Source organism: Quercus lobata, chromosome 3 (genome assembly GCF_001633185.2).
Source record: "Quercus lobata isolate SW786 chromosome 3, ValleyOak3.0 Primary Assembly, whole genome shotgun sequence".
NCBI classification, from domain to species: Eukaryota; Viridiplantae; Streptophyta; class Magnoliopsida; order Fagales; family Fagaceae; genus Quercus; species Quercus lobata.
In genome coordinates, this window is record NC_044906.1 from 38889580 (window position 1) to 38908368 (window position 18789).

The 18789-nt window shown below is 35.1% G+C and overlaps 1 protein-coding gene across 3 annotated transcripts; it reads right to left on the reverse strand.

The window, feature by feature from the left end:
- Positions 1 to 3586: 3586 nt before the first annotated feature.
- LOC115981674 (anthranilate synthase beta subunit 2, chloroplastic-like) lies at positions 3587 to 14278 on the reverse strand. 3 transcript variants are annotated; one of them, XM_031103969.1, is made up of 8 exons: positions 13500 to 14278; positions 11620 to 11690; positions 11444 to 11481; positions 11222 to 11332; positions 10678 to 10777; positions 9855 to 9990; positions 4194 to 4320; positions 3587 to 3761 (listed from the first exon to the last, which is right to left on the reverse strand). In XM_031103969.1, the coding sequence occupies exons 1-7, from the start codon at positions 13806 to 13808 to the stop codon at positions 4216 to 4218; spliced, it is 870 nt and encodes a 289-aa protein (XP_030959829.1). In that variant the 5' UTR covers positions 13809 to 14278; the 3' UTR covers positions 3587 to 3761; positions 4194 to 4215. The 3 variants fall into 3 exon arrangements, with proteins under 3 accessions (XP_030959829.1, XP_030959831.1, XP_030959828.1); XM_031103971.1 differs by lacking the exon at positions 3587 to 3761 and adding an exon at positions 3809 to 3877; XM_031103968.1 differs by lacking the exon at positions 3587 to 3761 and having other exon boundaries at positions 3930 to 4320.
- Positions 14279 to 18789: the final 4511 nt, after the last annotated feature.

The following is an 18789-nucleotide window of genomic DNA, read 5'->3' on the forward strand; positions in this document are numbered from 1 at the left end:
GTTACACTTTCTATCTTTGGATCTGTTTGGATACAATTTATTTTTACTGAAACTGAAAATATTATAACAAAATAATTTTTAAATGTGTAAATAGTACTGTGGGATCCATAAATAGTGCGTGAACAGTGCACTTTGTCTCCTGCATAGTGAATCCATGTGATTTTATTGTTCATACACGCTAAAAAAAAATTAAAAAAAAAAAAAAAAAACTGAAAACATGAACGTGGATCCAAACACTCACTTAATCTTTCATCTAATTACAAGTTCTCTTCCCAATCTAGTATGATGTGAATACTCTAATATCATCTAATCGAATAATACATACAAGTGTCACTAAAAAAATAAAAATTGGGATAGGAACAGAAATTGCATGAGTTTTCAAAGGCTTTTATTTCAAGCTCAATACGACTCAATGACAAGTTGAAAAGCTTTCAACCTATGTGACCCAAAAACACTAAAGCAAAAACATTAAGCTAAATTTTCCAGTTTGGGGGGCCAGATAAAATGCGGAAAGCTAATAATGGAGACTAAAAGAACATTGCTTTTCATAATAATCTTCTTCAAATTTAACAACCAGACCCCACTTGCAGCTCTCTTTCATTACTGGTTCATTTTTTTTTTCTTCTTTTTTTCATTATTCTTTCATTACCAGTCATTAGCTTACTTGCTAAGCAATGTACATAATTTATGTCTGATATTGGCCCATTGTCATATAATTACCTTTTAGACTCATTTACAACATACCAGTGTTTCAATGCCAAAACAAAGAAATAAACAGTAATTGTTAAAAAAAAATTGAAAGCATAGAAAAATAAAAGAATCCTCACAAATTGCTTTCTGGCTAGATATTGAGGATGGAGACTGAACTATCTTTCCATATTCATCTTCTTTAAATTTAAAAACCATAGTAGACTTGTAGTTGTAGTTGTAGCTCTCTCTCTCTCTCTCTCTCTCTCTCTTTCTCTCTTGGGATATATATTGATAGATAATGTATCTAAAATCTTGCATTCTCTTTTACTATAAAAGAATTTTTACTATTAAAAAAAAAAAAAAAATGTGTGCAAGAAGAAGTCAAGAACAAAACTCACTCGTCAATTCAAAAGGAATAAAAATGGTACAAATAATTGCCTTGTCAAATTCCAAAGGCATGTTATTTAGTATTAAATAACACTATTTATACATTATTGTCACATGTCAATTCAGATTGTTATTTGGAACCAGCTGTTTGCAAATGTTAGCTATATTTTTAGTACTAATATATTTGGTCAACACATTAAGCACTCAAAAAACAAAATTCAATGAGTTGGGCCCACTTTGGAGTTGTTGGGCTTAGTTTTGGGCTTATAGATTAAAAGATTGTTTGGCATCGAAAATAGTATCTGGTTTTACATTCTGGCATCATGTGCATTCTGGTTCTGAGTGTGGCTTCTTGAATTCTTCTAGTAGGAGCAACTAGTATTTTATAATCAAACACAGAATAATGCCACAAAAGTACTGAGAAAATATAAATATTCAGAATGAAAACTTATTTTTGAGGTTGGTACAGATTCTTGACCAGTCATTTTTGGCTGACTTTGATGCTGCATGTTTTGCCGACTTATTAAACAAATGTTGGTGAATAAGATCCTTACTGTCTTGGACTACTAAAACATTTGCATATCAATCTGATTATCTGACACAACCAAACATGTCTGTAGCATTATGTTGTCCTGTAAACTTATAATTATCACACACATAAATTAAACAATCTTTACCAAACTTTCACATGTCATTTGTAAACGTTGCGTTTGTAATTTTGCATATCCCCCCACCCCATTTTCTTTCTTGATTTCTTTATAACGGCTAGTTTATAAGTTAGTAGATGATTATGGGAATCTTTTAAGGACAGGATATGATTTATGGTTTTGAGAGAGACAGGTTTGATTTGTTTTTTTAATGAAAACCAAAAAAAAAAGTTGGTGAGGGTAACTAAAAGTAGCTTCCCTATTAATTTAGACGTTACCATAATATCATCTTAGTTACTGTGTCCAAACCTACAAGCAAAGGAATAATAAGTTATAATTGTTATCTTAACCTCCAATCATGTTTGAAAAGAAAAGAAAAAGAAAAAAATCCGTGAAGAAGTTTATTTAGTACTCAAAGTCAACTTTCAACATGTGTAAGATTTTCTTTATGAGTTCAACCATGAAGCGAAATTCAATGAGCATGAAATTAAGTGGACTTAAATTCATAGTTCTGAACTCTGAAGGAAGATGTTGAATTTATATTTTTTGTGATGATGACCAAGAAAACCCTACACTCACGGTACGGGTACTTGATGATATTTCTTTTCAACCAAAATTCACTACTAGTTCTTAGCCCACAAACAATATAAATTAAAGCCAAAAAAAAAAAGTAAAAAAGAGAGAAGGAAATGCATATTCGTTTGGTTGTTGTTTAAAGGTTTCAATGTCCACCATGCTTCCAATTTTGTGTGGCCAATCTATGAATACATGAAGTTGTTACAGATAACTAATCAATTTGCACGTCACTTGCCAACCTGCTTTCAATTGGATATGAATATAGTCAGCAATGAAAATGAGATGCTTTCAACTTCATTTATTTTGAACCACACGACTTCAGGAGTAATCTATATGCACTTTTCATCATCATTGAATTCATGTTTGGTTCCTATCAAAGCCGTCTTTTTGGGCTCAGCTTTTTTATTTATAAGTTACACTTGTATGATGCAAGTTGCATAAGATGAATCTACATCCGTGACCTCACCAATGAAGGTGAAAAAAAGAAGTGTTTTTCAAGCTAGAGTTCGTTGCCTTTAATGGTTTGCACCTTTTAGGACGTGAATCTGTCATGGTCTTCAGCTAGACTTCATTGCCTTTAATGGTTTACAACTTTTTGGGCATGAATCTGTCATGTTCTTTGTAAGGACTTTAAAGAAAGAGTCTTTAGCGGTGGGTTTTTGGGCCATAATAATAGCTTGCTCAACTTTTAGTGGATTCTTGCAACTGTGAGAGGTATCTCAGTCCATCTAACTTGCCAGCCTTAAAACCTGACCCTCTTCAGATAAAGGTCACTTGCAACATTTTCCAGGTATCAAGCTACAAGAAGGTAGCAAGTAGTAACCAGGTTTTGGACATCTTTATATTTAGGCAAGATGGTTAATTCCCTAAAAGAGAGTCATAAAAAACTGAAACAGCCCATGTATGTTGCATTAGAGAGTAGGGCTGGATTTATCATTAGATATGCCTAAACATGGGGCTTAAAATTCATTAGGGTTTTGTGTGGATTTGAAGATTTAAAATCAAGACATTTGAAGAATAGTTGTTAGTGCAAATTGGTTCATATAAATTTAACAAATACATTATGATTATAGTTTTGAAGATTTTACTTGGACAAAAACACTTGTTATAATATGGATCTTAAATGACTTATCATACCTGATCTTTTTAAATCCACAAATTGATGAAGCTCAAATTCATACATAAATTTCATATGAAAAACTTGCTACATTATATTACATTAAAGTAAAATTTATATTAGAAATTTTAAATCAACCAACGACTATGAACATATATAATAGAGAACAGTCACTCCTTCAAAAAGTTGCCTTGTACAACAATCTTTTCAATTATTTTGGTTGAAGGTAAAATACCCTTTTTATGCAATAGAAATAATACATATCCTACTGTTTAACCCTGAAGCATGTGATCTCAAGCCACAACAGAAAGCCCTGGTGCCAGTGAGTCCAATGATTGCAGAACCTAACAAAATAAGAGTGAAATTTAGGAGGCAGAAAAGGGGGAAACAGCTGCCCACTTGGGGGGTGTTGGACCGAGATGGGCGTCTGGGCAGGAAAGTAGATGGTCATGGATGGTATCTAGCAATGAAATAGAATATTGTTATGCAATTCTACAAGAAAATTTCATGAATTATTGCCAATGCTAAATCAAATGATCATTAAAGTGTTTATGCATCCAAGGTAAGTTACACCATGTCTTGGTATGATTTGAAGCATGAAAACTGCTTGCAAGATACGAAATGCTTCAAGAGGTCTGAGCCAGATCCAAGAATTCTTTAATTGGATAAATGGCAAGTACAAAGCACAAAATTCAAAGTATAAAAGAAGATTACAAGTACAGAGTCCGCATTTTTAGCCTTATTACATATCATAATATGTTACATTGCTTAAGTACCGTTGTGTGTGATATTGAACCCTCAATTCTGGGATTCAGCTTCTCTTCTTTCTATCTGTTTAACAAAATTGCGGACAATTGTCTTGCCTTCAGTGCTTATAATGCTTTCTGGATGGAACTGAACCCCCTGCAATTCGGCAAGAAATAATAACAATTACTAATCTGAAGATTATAATTGCAGTGACTGAAAGAATATGACCATTATATAAAAAATAATGAGAAAGGAGATGTAAGCAAGCCAAACAAATACTTAAAATAGTTACTGATTTTTTTTATATTTATTCTTTGCACTCCAGATTGTTTTCTAGAACTATCCTGCTAGATCCCCATAGTTATAAAATGCTACTACAACAAGATTTCTTTATATGACCCAACGTTGTGCATGTGCAGCAGGGTTGAGGTGAAAATTAGAAAACATTCCATAAGGGATAGTTTTGTGCTACAGTAGATAGCGAAATATTATTGGTTTATAATTTCATTCAGGTTATATCATATGCACATTAGATAGTAAAGCTATGTTGAATCCTTTAAATGTATTTGTGTGTTCAACACAAACCTTCCCCAAATGTTTAATTCAAATATTGAATCCGATTCTTCACAAAGATTCAATCTTGCGTGTCCCTATAATCACAAAGAAAGTGCTTTGGGAGTATACTGTCATTAAATTTTTTACTTTAAAAAAAAAGAAAAAGAAAAAGAAAAAGAATAGCGTCATTAAATTCACTACACTTTCTCCCTCAGCAGATTTCCATTTGCATTAGGGGTGGATTGAGATTAGAAATGCACCCAATTTGAAGTCAATAGCAACCAATTTCAATAACCCATACTCAACTTTCTCCAATAACATCATCTACCAAATGACCTAATCTTGATTCGAGAACCCCCCTCACCCCCCCTCCCCGCACCCCCCCCCCAAAAAAAAAAATTATGGCTTATAGAGACGTTCATCATTCTCAATTATGGTTTATAGAGTTGAACTAATCAATGATTTTTCAGAGGTAAAAACAACTCACACCTGTAAAGTTTTGTTTCAACCTATGACTCTCACCTTCACCACTTTTTATGGTGAGGGGAACTGTCATTTGTTCCATAGGCCAGTGGCAAGTTAAAATCACAAATATCTCTCCATGTTTTTATAGGAGTTGAGTTCCAAGAGTGAAAAGAAAATAGATCCATTATGACCTCCATTTGTACCTTGGTGTCTGTATCCTTTAGCAAACTCATTAGGGAAGAGAATATACTGGTTTGGGTAAGGGATTCTCATATAATGCGGGCTCCTATCTTGAAAAATCAGCCTTCTTTTTCTTGGAGTAACCCAAAAACCAAATTTACTAGATCCACACACAACCTAGCAAATTGGAGAAACCCAAAGACCCACAAGAAAACCCACAACGACCCACAAGAAAACCCATCCACCATTGCATGCAACAGAGATAGATCCCCACTGCAAGTTGACATCGCGAAAGGCCCTCGGCACACTGGAGACTTCAACAAACAGATCCCCACCATGACATTGACAGCACCAAGAAACCCAGAGATTCACGCATGCTAGAGACTCCAACATGTTAGAATCCACCGTATTAGAATTATGGTTAAGTAATTAAATTCACTATTTTCTAATAGTTTAAGCTTTTGGAAGAATCGGCAATTTAACATGGTATCAGAGTAGGAGATCCCAAGTTCGATCCTTATCTTCGCTCTACTTCCCATTTAAAATGTTAAAAATCTCACGTGTTGGGCCTCACTTATTAAGGAGGAGTTTAGGCCCACACGTAAGGGAAAGTATTAAAATTATGGTTAAGTGATTAAATTCACTATTTCCTAATAACTTAAGCTTTTGGGGGAATCAGTAATTTATCGCTTGTCATTAAGAGCCCTAAGGGTCTATGTGAGAAAGAGAGGAGAGGGTGGGGCTTTGTGCGTGCATGAGTTTTGAAAACAATTTACCAAAAAAAAAAAATTGTAAATCATTTTATAACTTTTTTCATTGTGTTTTCCCAATCAACCAAAAATATTTTCAGTTTGACCAAGGTTTTACAATGAAACCAACACCCAAATATGTTGAAAATGTTTCCAGAAAAAACTTTACAACAAAACAAACACAGCCTTAGTGCTCCTACCAGTTACAAATTTGGGTCTTCTGATAGGTGCTTCACAGATTTTACTTCATATATACCTTTAAACTCTTTCCTAACCCAACTTTGCATGAAGAATGGAGTCATGGTAATGTAGGTTAGATTTGCAGGATGAGAAAAAAGCATGCACTTGAGAAGCCTAAAGGAACCCACATTAAGCACTTTCAAGTGACAGAAAACCTCTGCGATGGCTAGAGAAAACTTTTTGAAATTCTAAGACTAAGGATCTGGATATTATGCCAACTAAGAGGCAAAGAAACTAATTAATAAACCTTTTTGGTCCAGGTTTAAGTGTCCACAGAAGCTATTTGAGCCTTAAGAGCTTTTAAATCTTATTACAAATAGGGTTTCATGAGTAGGGATAATTTCTTTCATCCAAGTGTCAAAATTAGTTGTCATTAGGGATTTCTGCTTTTTTATAACAGGTTTGTAAATCTTTTGCGACTACTAATTCAGAATTGAGATCTGCAGAGTTTGCTTTGTTCATCTAGTGATATTGAGCACTCTGTTCCTTCTTTATCTTCTCCTCCCATCGCTCACTTGTCTTAAATTCCCTTCACCTCTGATCACCATTCACCCATCTCTTCAAACCTTTAGAACCCACACTTTACCAACCCAACCATTCCCTCAAAACAAATAAACTCTAGCAGCTGAAACTAAAAAATCAAGATGTGGTTAATATTTATGCCACTGCTCATAGCTTCCAAAAAATTGGTCTTTTCTTGTCTTATTTGACCATAACCCCTTGATCCTAATACATATTTTGAAACCCTAAAAGCCCTATGTTGTTCCAAACCATTAGCCAGTGATTCAAAATTTAATTTCAGCCTTTAGCCTAAAGTCTGATCCATCTTAAAATACCAGAAACCTTTTTTTCCTATAGTTCATTCAACTATAGACTCACAAAACACTTTCACAAGTCCTCCTGGTCATATGACATATTTTCTAGTAAGAGAACACATAAACTAAACAGCAAAGTTATCAGAACCAAACCGAGCATTAAACCATCAAAGAAGTTGTACGATGGTTTGCTAGTTCAACCATTGGATTAATATTTAATTTATTAGAAATAAATTAAAGAACACATAAATAAATAAAAATCAACCATAAAAATGAGATGAGATTCAAATTTAACATAAATATACAAGTACATATTGAAAATTGATATTAATTGAATAATGTAGTTCAGAAAAATTATTCAAATACAGAATTAATTTTTTTTTTTTTTTTTTTTTTTTTTTATATATAAAATGACTAAACATAGGACACTTGAATAGATATTTTGACTACTTCAAGTTTAAAAGCAAAAGACTATAAAGCCCATAAATGAAAGTGCACAATTGAAGGAAGGCATGGTTTTTTGGTTAAAATAGCATAACATTAAACAAAGAAAAAAGGGAAAAAAGAAAGTTCGAGTAAAACTGTGTGGTCCAGTATTTTTGTAAAAATGCTGGGTTTTTTCACAGTTCAATCTCTATCTTTTTTTTTTTTTTTGGTGCAAATGAAGTATTTCCTTCAACCAACCCAAAATTTTGCATGTCCAACAGTACCCAGCATCAATATAGACACACCCTCAGAGAATCCTGCATTAATCTACATTGGTGTGGCCAGGATCCTATTTGGGGAAGAGAGGACCAGGTGTTGGGATATTAATACATAAAGGAAGCACTTCCAATTTAACACATTGGACAGGTGTTTCTCAACCTAAAAGGCTGGTTTAGTTTGATTTTGAATCATTCCTTATAATCAAATCAATTTGAACTAGTTTAAGTTTTTGTGCAATATGCCTAAACTCGGTCTTTAATTAAATTAAAGTTTTGTTTGGTTTATCTAACTAAATATACTGCAATTAGTTTCTAAAACACATACATACACACAAATACACAACAATTAATATAGCTGTATATGAAACTATATACATAATTGAAATTTAATTTTAATATCCTGAAGATGTTCACTCATGAAAGAATAAAGATAGGTTTGTTTTGATATTAAAAAAGAGATAGGTAAGAAAATGTGATACTTTTTTGGGGGGCTTTGGTTGGGGCAGAGGAGGTTGGGGGGGGGGGGGGGGGGGGGGAGGTGAGTTCATTTCACATTTTAACTTTGGTGAATATCTAGAAAGAGAGGGGAAATGGGGAAAACAAAGCCTTTGGCTTTGGTAAAGAAAGAAGCATGATCACTTTATTGTAAGTTGTAAAAAGTCGGTCTAATGTGACAAAAAGTTAGTAAGTGATTGGGTGTTGGAAGGGAAGAGGGGACAATTAAATTTCATCCTTGGGCAGGGGAGGTGGAGGAAGGGATAATACGTCAACATGAGGGTTATAATTAATTTTTTTGAATCCACTGCTAAAATTTGGGTCTATGGCCCATTGGATCATGGACCTAGGGTTATAATCATTTTAGGGGTATCAAGAGATGCACCTGCCCCCTTCACTCAATCATTGCATATCTACACACACAATTACACCTCACATGTATTCTCTTACCTCTGTCTGTGCCCTGTGCTTCTAAGATTTGTTTTCTAAGAAATTAATCATGCATGCATAACTAGTGAAAATTTCAATAATACAACTGATGGGTTGCCCATCATCAAAATAAATTTCCATTTAGTCATTTATCACCAGAAATGAATTCTCATTCAAGAAAGAAAAGGGGGGGGGGGGGGGGGCAGTGAAGTCATTGTTGCATGATTGGCTCCTCGATGTAAGATGAAATCAGCAGGTCAAGGTGGCATTCTAATGCTAATACTTGTGATAAGGGGGGGAGTGGGTACTTCCAACATGCTGTCCAGAAATTACTCTAAGTAGCCAGTGTTCATCTGAGAACTACTTTCGAGTAATTGCCCGTCCAATTGACAGTCAACACTAACTTATGCATAGACAGAACAAAGGTTCGGGACAAAATAAGGCCAACTAATGACACCTTACTTTCTACCAAATAACTCAATCACATTACTACTTTTCCAGCCTATTCTGGTTCCAATATTTGAAGATGAAATGCTTTGGCCTAGTCTAGAAAAATGTTAAAATTCTTTCCATTACTAGTAGTATTTCTTCACACACCAAGAATAAACCAAAAGGAAAAGGTAGCAAGGGGGTTGCATATAAAGAGGAAAGTAAATTGCAAGATCACAACTTCACATGTTACGATACAATCTTGACTTTTGGAGATAATAAATAAAGTACCTTTACATGTTTATTACCATATATGTAGATTGCAGAAGAATGCTAGAAATTAATTTGCAGTGTGTCTCAAAGTGTAGAGGTCATGGTACAAATTTCCATCCATTTCCACTATCAGAAAGTAATAAATTATAATGACACCTCATATTCTAAGTCCACATATTGGAGTAATAACCGTGTAAGGTGCATTTACCTAAGCCAATGGAACTTTCACCCTCATCAATTCCTCTCAACAAAAAAATTCTCCCTCAGCACATAATAAGTGAAAAAGAAGTTTCTCAAAATTATAAAAAAATAAAATAAAAAATAAAAAAAGGTGAAAAGGAAGAACAATATCTTACCTGTAGGTGCTTATATTTCTTATGACGAGCAGCCATTACCAGTCCATCCTCTGTCCATGCTGTAATCACAAGTTCGTCATCAGGAAAACTTTCCTTCTCGATCACAAGGCTGTGATATCTACCAGCAACGAATGGGCTGAAGAGACACAGACCATAAAACACACCAACATCAGTGAAGAGACTCAGTTTCATTTAATCTGTTAGCAAAAAGTGAAGTGTAAAAGATGTACAAATATTCTGTTATCTCCATGGAAGAACAAATATTCTCAACTTTTTCCTGTCTTGCATATGGCATTATCAAATTGATTTTATGACTAATATAATTCAGAGATCAGCCATGTTCTTGAGGTTCAAAAGTCCCTTTCACAAAATTTTCTACCTCAGCTTGTCACATCCTCTAGGATAAGATATAATTGAATTGAACCCATTTTGAGCAGTATATATCAAGAGCATTTTGTGACATAATGTCGTATGCAAGACGGGTAATTACATGTAAGCCGCCAAAATGAGCTTACAAACAAACAATAAACAAACTTCAAGCTAGTGGTTCCATATGATGCTAATTTAATGGAAATTTCCATATATTCCCAGAGAGTATTTACTGAAAGGTATTGATCACATAAAGTCAAGTCAACCCATTTGCAAAAAGATGACCAAATGTATGATGTAAACCAAGTTCAGAAAAAGAATTGACAAATCCTAAAATTGCTAATTCTTGATAACTTAAAATAGTGCAATCAAGGACACTATATTTAAAAGCAAACAATTGATCCAAAAAATAAATAGTACAAGATTTTAAGGATATGTGGAATAAAGTGTATACTTTGATAACCCAGCAAACAAGCTGTCTTCCTCCTTCTCATCATAATACACGAGAGAACTCTTTCCATGCATGACACCAGAAGGCGAACGCACAACTTTCCCTGCAAATGGACAAAATCACAAGGTTCCATAAAATGGTAAAAATATGCTTCACAGTCCCCTCCCCAATCCAAAACCCATACTTCCATGAGTTGAACCCTAGACCCCTAGACCTCTCCCTTTAATTGGGGAAAGGTAACCAGTAATACTGGCTACAATGGCCCTTGGTCCACAGGGGATGAGGTACCATCAGCTACAAGGGCCACAAGTCCATAAAGACATAAGTTTTGCATTAGAAACCCAAAAAGAAGTAGTTATTATTCAGTTTATCAGCCATGACAAAAACAAGACTTAGAAAAGTTGGTACTACATGATTCCCATTTTCTAGTGATTACAGATTTGCATATATTCAGTAATAGCATACAAACTAACTTAATCATACATTCAGATGAATAAATCCTACATTGGGATCGCTTATAAGTTTGAAGAAATCTAAAAAGACTCACCGCCAAAAGCCTCTCCAATGCATTGCAAACCCATACACACACCAAATACAGGTACAATAGGTCCAAGTTCCAGTACGGTTTGCAACGATATCCCAGAATCCTGGGGTGTACCTACAAAAAGAAAGTATGGTCAATAAAAATCTTGGTGTGAGTAGTTCCTTTTCCATTTCTATAGGCCTTGGCCATCTATATTTCAAAACAACACATCCAAAAAATTCTTACCGGGCCCAGGGGATATCAAGATTCCTCTTGGATTCATCCTATAAAAATGGCAGAAAAAGTCACTGACATGATTGGATAATTACATTAGACATGCTATGAATAGCCCATCAGAAATCCCTAACCAATCAAAATACTATCAACATGCATAGACAAGCAAATACAATAGCAATCCTTACCTTTTCAACTCCTCCACTGTAATCTCATCATTCCGGTAAACTTCAAAGAAACATCCTAACTCTCCCATATACTTCAGAATAAAAAATAAAAAATAAAAAAGCTATTAGACTAAATCTTCATAATGTACAATCAATAATAAAAAATAATAAGAAAGAGAATCATTATGAGAAATTGTTCAAAAGCAATAACTTTTGAAGTATATACAACATTATAAATCTTCATAAAGTAAACTTCCATTCATTTGCAAAACCCACAAAAAAAAAAAAAGAAAAAAAAAAAAAACCTCTACAATATAAATAAGTATTTCAACTGGTTTAGAAGATTGAGAACGGATTAGCTCATTTGCAGGGGTGAAAAATGACAAAAGTAAGGGACTAATTAACCTTTTCCAGTATTGCTGCGCAAAGGAATCTAAAATCTATTTCAAGTGGAAGAATTAATTAGAGCTTAAACACATTTTTTCCTATTTAAAATTTCTCCTTTTATTTTTTCTCTTGCCATTTCCTTTTTAATCAATATAAAGTGGGAGGGAAATCTTCACTAGATATCTTCTCTTTTCTACATACTCTTAAATTTAATCACAATGGAAAAGATAAAATAATATTAAACTTTTATATGATTTGTCATATCAAAGTATTAGAATACCTTCCAGCAGTCTGGAAGATCAACCACCCAAGAGAATGACATTATAATAGAATTTCAATCAACTAGAAAATATAAACCGGAACAGAATAACCAAAAACAGCTTGCTAAGATACAAAGAACATGATGCAGCCATGGAAGATTGATACTTGATATTACTTTAAAACTTGGCCTCTTCAATAATTACTTTACGGGCTACACGTGTGAAGTCCACAAATTAAAGTAAAAGTTGTTTGGTTTTAAAGGTCTAGGTATGAGTCTTTTAGAGTTAAAATAGTTTTTTTTTTTGGGTTTTTATTTATTAATTTCTGCGATCCCTGCTAACTAAGGGTGTTTTGGTAGTTTCGTTGAGTCTAAAATTTTCTCGGAGAACCTAAGATAGGTTTTATTTTCTTTGACCCAAATAAGTCTTTTATTAGGGCTTTTTTATTACTAGTAAAACTAGGAGTCCTAAGACTACTAGAAGTCCTTATAACACCAATACAAGAGAAGACCTTACTCCTTATCTGTATTTTAGCTCAATGTACTCAAAAGTGATGGGGTTGATTAAAAAAGATTATTTAATATTTTAAGCATAGAGGCACATAGGCCTTTATGATAAGTGTTCTTTTCTTCCATTCTCTTCTCTCTCTTGTGGTACTGTTCATACAAACCCAGAACACAATAAAAACCTCTCTCTTTTTTCTTCCTTACAACCCCAAATCAACCACTTTCTTTTAGCAACCAAAACCCAAAAACCCCACAAATGTTCTTCTGCCAAGCAGTAATCAAATAACTTATAAAACCACCCTTTAATTCCTAACACAACTCCATATCCCTTTCTTCAACAAGTCTAAATCCTATTTCCACAAATCCTTCTCATCCTAACCCCACCACAACCACAAGTAGATAAATTCCCCTAATTAGGGTCATGAAACACATTGCACATCGAAGAAATCAATTCATTATACACAAAAATTCTTCAATTCTTGCGTAGAAACGATTTATCATTCACTTCCATCAAAAATAAATAAATAAATAAAGATGAGACATTCATGACATGAATTGCACTTTTCTTCCTCAATTTTGTCACCCTATAAACAAAATGTAAACTCCATAAACAAAAATCGTGGACTCAATTATACTACTAAGAACATACCCTTCACTCAAAAATAAAACATTTGTATCATACATTATCAAAACTTAACCAAACAGCAAAAAAAAAAAAAAAAAAAAAGCAAAAGAATTGAGGACGAACCTGGCAGAGATTGTAGGTGAAACTGTCATAATTGTCAATGACGATAATTGGGCTGTCGGATTTTTTGGTGGAAATAGGAGAACTGGCATTGGATTGGACAGGGACAGAACTCAATGAAGCTTTTGGTTTTGGGACCAACCCATTTCTTGTTTTGAGAGGTAAAGTAGCTATAGACAATTGGTTCTGGTTCTGATGGTTGTGGTGGGCAAAAAGGCAAGGGTTTTGTTTATGAAGGGTTTTGGGGGTTAAGAAGAGTGAGGGTTTAAGTTGAACCAAAGAGAGTTGAGAATGCGATAGAGCAGCAGCCATTTCTGTATCTCTCACAAAAACTCTTTCTTTGTGTGTGTGTGTTAGAGAAAGGGACTGAGATTTAAAAAAGAAGAAGTGGGTAGTGAATGGTGGTTGGTGCAATCAAAAACTGTCTATATCTGTGTCAGCCTACAACAAACCTTGTACGTTACATCATACATGTTGAACAGCGTTTCCCATGTGTGAAAATGGAAACAAAAACCCATGTTTTATGTGTGTAATTTTGTTTGGATTTGGCAGATGTTTTCACGAAAATTTCGGACAGAACATAAAAACAAGAAAGAGGGTGCCATAAAAAAATAAAAAATAAAATACTGAAAAGGAAATGAAATGAATGACAGTAAGACTTATCCCATCGCAGAAGGTCCCCCTCTTCTTCTTCTTCTTCTTCTTAATCTTCTGTTTTTTCTGGTGTCTGCCCCAAATTCTCAAACTAATTTCATTTGCTTTGTTTTGTTTTCCTTTTTTGTGTTCCCGCAGTTGAGTTTGTGTGGCCCTCCACGTGACTAACGTTTTCTTTTATAGGACCACGTGACTAACGTTGGAAAGCCTGGTCAGTATAGTAAGGGTATGTTTGAAATCTGGTTTATTTACTGAAACTCTGTAAATTTTTTACTAAATTATAGTAAATAAAGGTAAATATTAGTTAAAATAGTATAATAGAACTTATAAATAGTACCAAAAAGTACAGTAAGACCCATGAATAATAAGAAAAATAAACTGAATAATAAAATAAGTTGGCAAAAAATAAACTAGCCAAACAAACACTAAGGGTGTGTTTGGTTGAAGGGGTGGAAAAGTGGAATGATAGAAAATGGTAGGAATATAGAAAAGTAAGAGAATATAAAAGATTTTAATTTTCTTCCTTTTTGTTTGGTTGGAAGTGAAAAAGTTGAGAGATGGAAAAAGTGAGTTTGTATAAATTTACTCATATACCCTTGTTAAAAAATGATGCATAATTAAAATTAAAAAAAATGACAAGCAATTAAAAAAAAACAATCTCCCAAATTTAGTAAACAATAAAAATTATGTCCAGGAAAAAAAATCATGTCTAATTAAAAAAAAAATAAATAAATAACACTACATACAGCCCAGAAAATCAAAAGAAAAAAGGATTAAAAAAAAAAACAGAGTAGGCATCGTTCTCAGAAAGTGAAAATAATAATAATAATAATAAATAATGCCTTAAAAGGAGCAAAAGCCCAGGAAAGCAGGCAGGAAAAAAAAAAGGGACGAAATTAGTGCAGTGGGCAATTTTGTCATTTACCCATAAAACTCCTCCCACACTATTTTCTCTCCATTTTGGAGAGACAAGTTTTAGGTAGGCCCGGGTGAAAAATGCCTGGATCCCACCAAAAATTTTCCTCTCCCTCCCTCCTTACCAAACAACACCCTTTCTCATTTTCTCTCCAAATTTTTTCATCCTCCCTAAAATCCACCCATCCAAACATAGTGTAAGTGCCTTTGGTAAGAGATTTCTTTTGCTTAAGTTTTGTGGAAATACGTATGGATGAAAAAGTATGTGAAAATAAGTATTGTGGTATTTAAACAATAGTTTTCATTGTTTAAACACTATTACCAAATGGGCTAAGTATTGTTAACACACACACACAAGAGAAGGTCATAAAGAAACTGACAGTGGCGTATATCCAAAAACGTTTAACTCTTAAATACACAACACAGGTTTTTAACTTAACCAAAATACCATTTTTTGTATTTTATTCCTAAACTTAAAAAATTTTATTTTGCATTCCTAAACTTTAAATTTTTTCTTCCCTCTAAATTATTGAAGAGTTTATCTTTCATTTCTAAATTATTAAAAATATTTTACCTTTTATCCTTTAACTTTAAAAAAAAATTATTTCTTATCCTTAAACTATTATAAAAAGTTCTTTTTTCATCCATATATTTTTTTTCTATAAACTATTAAAAAACTCTATACAAATTATAAAGATAAAAAAAGAATTTTTAAAGTTTAGAGACACCCAAAAAAAAAAAAAAACTTTTAATAAAATTTAATAACCAAAATAATATTTTTACCATTTCTTTTCTTTTTCTTTTTTTTATTCGTTTGTGCCTTTTTATTTATTTATATTTTTCATTGATTTTTTTTTTTATTCTATAGTTGGGGCTGCCAGGACTCAAACCTAAATATCTCTGTTGAAAATATCAAAAAGTGTTAGTGGAGTTACAAAACTCTTTAACAATACAAAATTACATATGGTTATTGTAGGGACACGATTTTTCACGACCCAAGAATAACATTGGGCTCGTATGTAAAGGGCCCGAACAATATAATTTGTAGAGTGTGGGCTTGAAAGGCTCGGCCTTAGTCACTGGGCAGCAGTGTAATCGTGGTTTTTATGGAAGCTCATGCGAAGGTGGGCCTGGTGTGAATGACAAAACTTTTCTCCAGTGCCACCTATAGGGTTTTTGTCCTCGGACCCCGTCCGAGGAGCTTAGTGTTCTTCTCCTCCTCCCTTTTTTAGGGCCTCTCCCTCTGGGGGGGGGGGGTCCCTTTTCCCCTGGGTTCTTCTTCCCTTTTATACTAGTAGTTACTTCCCTTTCAATGTCCACGTGTAAATTTTACTTTCTGGGATGAAGACTTGTCCTATCAGCCCATACCTAAAGTGGTTGGGAGTAGACGTAAAAGTTGAATAGCATGATGAAGAGCATGGGCCTGTCAGACACAGAGCTCTTTATTACAATATTGGCAGCTTTTTCACTTGTTTTGTCCCTGCGTTAAACTCGTCCTTCTTCTTTAGGTGTCTTATGGGATGCTGAGCGTGAGATCGTCATCGGCCACATCCTTAGGCCTTTTTAGGGCTTTCATTACGCGTCCTCGGCAATAGGTCTCCTCGACCTGGGCCTTAGGCCCTAATATAAAGTGGGCCGGGACCACAAATTTTCCGGCCCCATAATAGCCCCTCAAAATCCTACTGCCCGACCTCGTGGTTGGGGAGGAGGGTTTTGATGATGTTAGGCCCAAACCATGGCTTGCCCAGCTCTGCACTTTATTAATGTCGGGGTTTATCCATTTGCATGGGAGGCGCGCCGGATTATAAGACATCCTTCTAGATTTACTCACGCGGCGTCCTCGACGTTTCAGTACTCGAGGCGCGCCATTAATATGTCCCCTTCACAAGGCTATCTAAGCTTTATGGTTGCAGACGGCGCTGGGAGTTGAGCAAAAATTGTCTCGTCTGTAGCATTTCTTGGGAACCTGCGTAGATTAAATGCCTCCAACCTGCCTTCATATAAGAAGCAGGAGGGGAGGTCACTCCCTTCACGTACAAAATCCTCTGTCCCCTTCAAATTCTCAACCCTTCAGCTGTGCTCCTAGTCTTCGTCTCCAGCGCAATCAAGCCTTAGAGTAATATGTTCGAGGCACGAGTAGGGGTGAAGGAACCACACTCGCTCCAGAGACACTGGGTCTCCTCGAGTCTCAGGATGGCTCGGTCAGGGCAGGGGAGACAGAGACTCAAGACTGTTCTCCGTTTTCACAAGGTGGGAGCGATTCCTCCGCCTCTTTCAATCAAAATCCGAAGCAGGTACTGGTCGCATCAGATTTTTGGTGCGACAGTAGTAAGATTTCCCGTCATCAGCATTAGCCGCTCCATCTCGAGCGCTACTAATATGGAGGCTCATCAACTTCCTGGGTGGCCACCTACAAACACCCCGCTCCCTGCACCTTTTCTTCAAAGGTGTTAATCCCATGTCAAGTTCTTTTGCTGCCTGAGTTATGGGCATGTAAAAGTATTAAGAAATGGTTTCCTTAGACAACATTTTGGAACTGCTGCATCTCTCCTTTCTGCACCTCTTCTTCAGCTTCTTCCTCTCTCCTTTGTATATTTCTTTTTGTCTATGTGGTTAGCCTTTAATATTGGTTTACTTGAGCTCCTTCATTGTACATTGTATCATTTCTTTGTCATAATAAAAGATAATTCTGTTTCCTTCTAAATATTTTTCTTTTCTGCAGTAATTATTTCGTGAATGGATGTATTTCATGTATATTTTTCTTTAATAATGCTTAGGGCAGGAAACCTTATAACAAAAAGCTATTAATCTGAACTTATTGAGACTATCAAATATAACAATACCAATCAATAGGGGACCTAACTTATGAGACTAACCGAGACAATAGCTGAGTGTTCTGTAATGCGCGCGAGGTAGTCATCCGAGAATAAGAAACCCAAAATAAGCCATCCGAGAGGGTTGCCAAGTAGTGGGGAACTTTGGCCGTACAAGGCCTTGGTTCTGTCCAAAACTTGTATTTTTTCTTCTAAGTAGTTGGTTTCCCCATAGGCTCGAGTCCGAGGACCATACAAGGCCTTGGTTCTGTCCAAAACTTGTACTTTTTCTTCTAAGTAGTTGGTTTCCCTATAGGCTCGAGTCTGAGGACCATACAAGGCCTTGGTTCTGTCCAAAACTTGTACTTTTTCTTCTAAGTAGTTGGTTTCCCCATAGGCTCGAGTCCGAGGACCATACTTTTTCTTCTAAGTAGTTGGTTTCCCCATAGGCTCGAGTCCGAGGACCATACAAGGCCTTAGTTCTGTCCAAAACTTGTACTTTTTCTTCTAAGTAGTTGGTTTCCCCATAGGCTCGAGTCCGAGGACCATACAAGGCCTTGGTTCCGTCCAAAACTTGTACTTTTTCTTCTAAGTAGTTGGTTTCCCCATAGGCTCGAGTCCGAGAACCATACAAGGCCTTGGTTCTGTCCAAAACTTGTACTTTTTCTTCTAAGTAATTGGTTTCCCCATAGGCTCGAGTCCGAGGACCATACAAGGCCTTAGTTCTGTCCAAAACTTGTACTTTTTCTTCTAAGTAGTTGGTTTCCCCATAGGCTCGAGTCCGAGGACCATACAAGGCCTTGGTTCTGTCCAAAACTTGTACTTTTTCTTCTAAGTAGTTAGTTTCCCCATAGGCTCGAGTCCGAGGACCATACAAGGCCTTATTTATGTCCAAAACTTGTACTTTTTCT

Bases quoted from the DNA above. Each gene is read 5' to 3' on its own strand.
- LOC115981674 (XM_031103969.1), bottom strand. From the start codon at position 13,808: ATGGCTGCTGCTCTATCGCATTCTCAACTCTCTTTGGTTCAACTTAAA. The intron at 11,333-11,443 runs GTAAGAATTTTT...TTCTTTTTGTAG, and splicing joins CTTGATATCCCCTGGGCCCG to GTACACCCCAGGATTCTGGG. The intron at 10,778-11,221 runs GTGAGTCTTTTT...GTCCATTTGCAG, and splicing joins CATTGGAGAGGCTTTTGGCG to GGAAAGTTGTGCGTTCGCCT.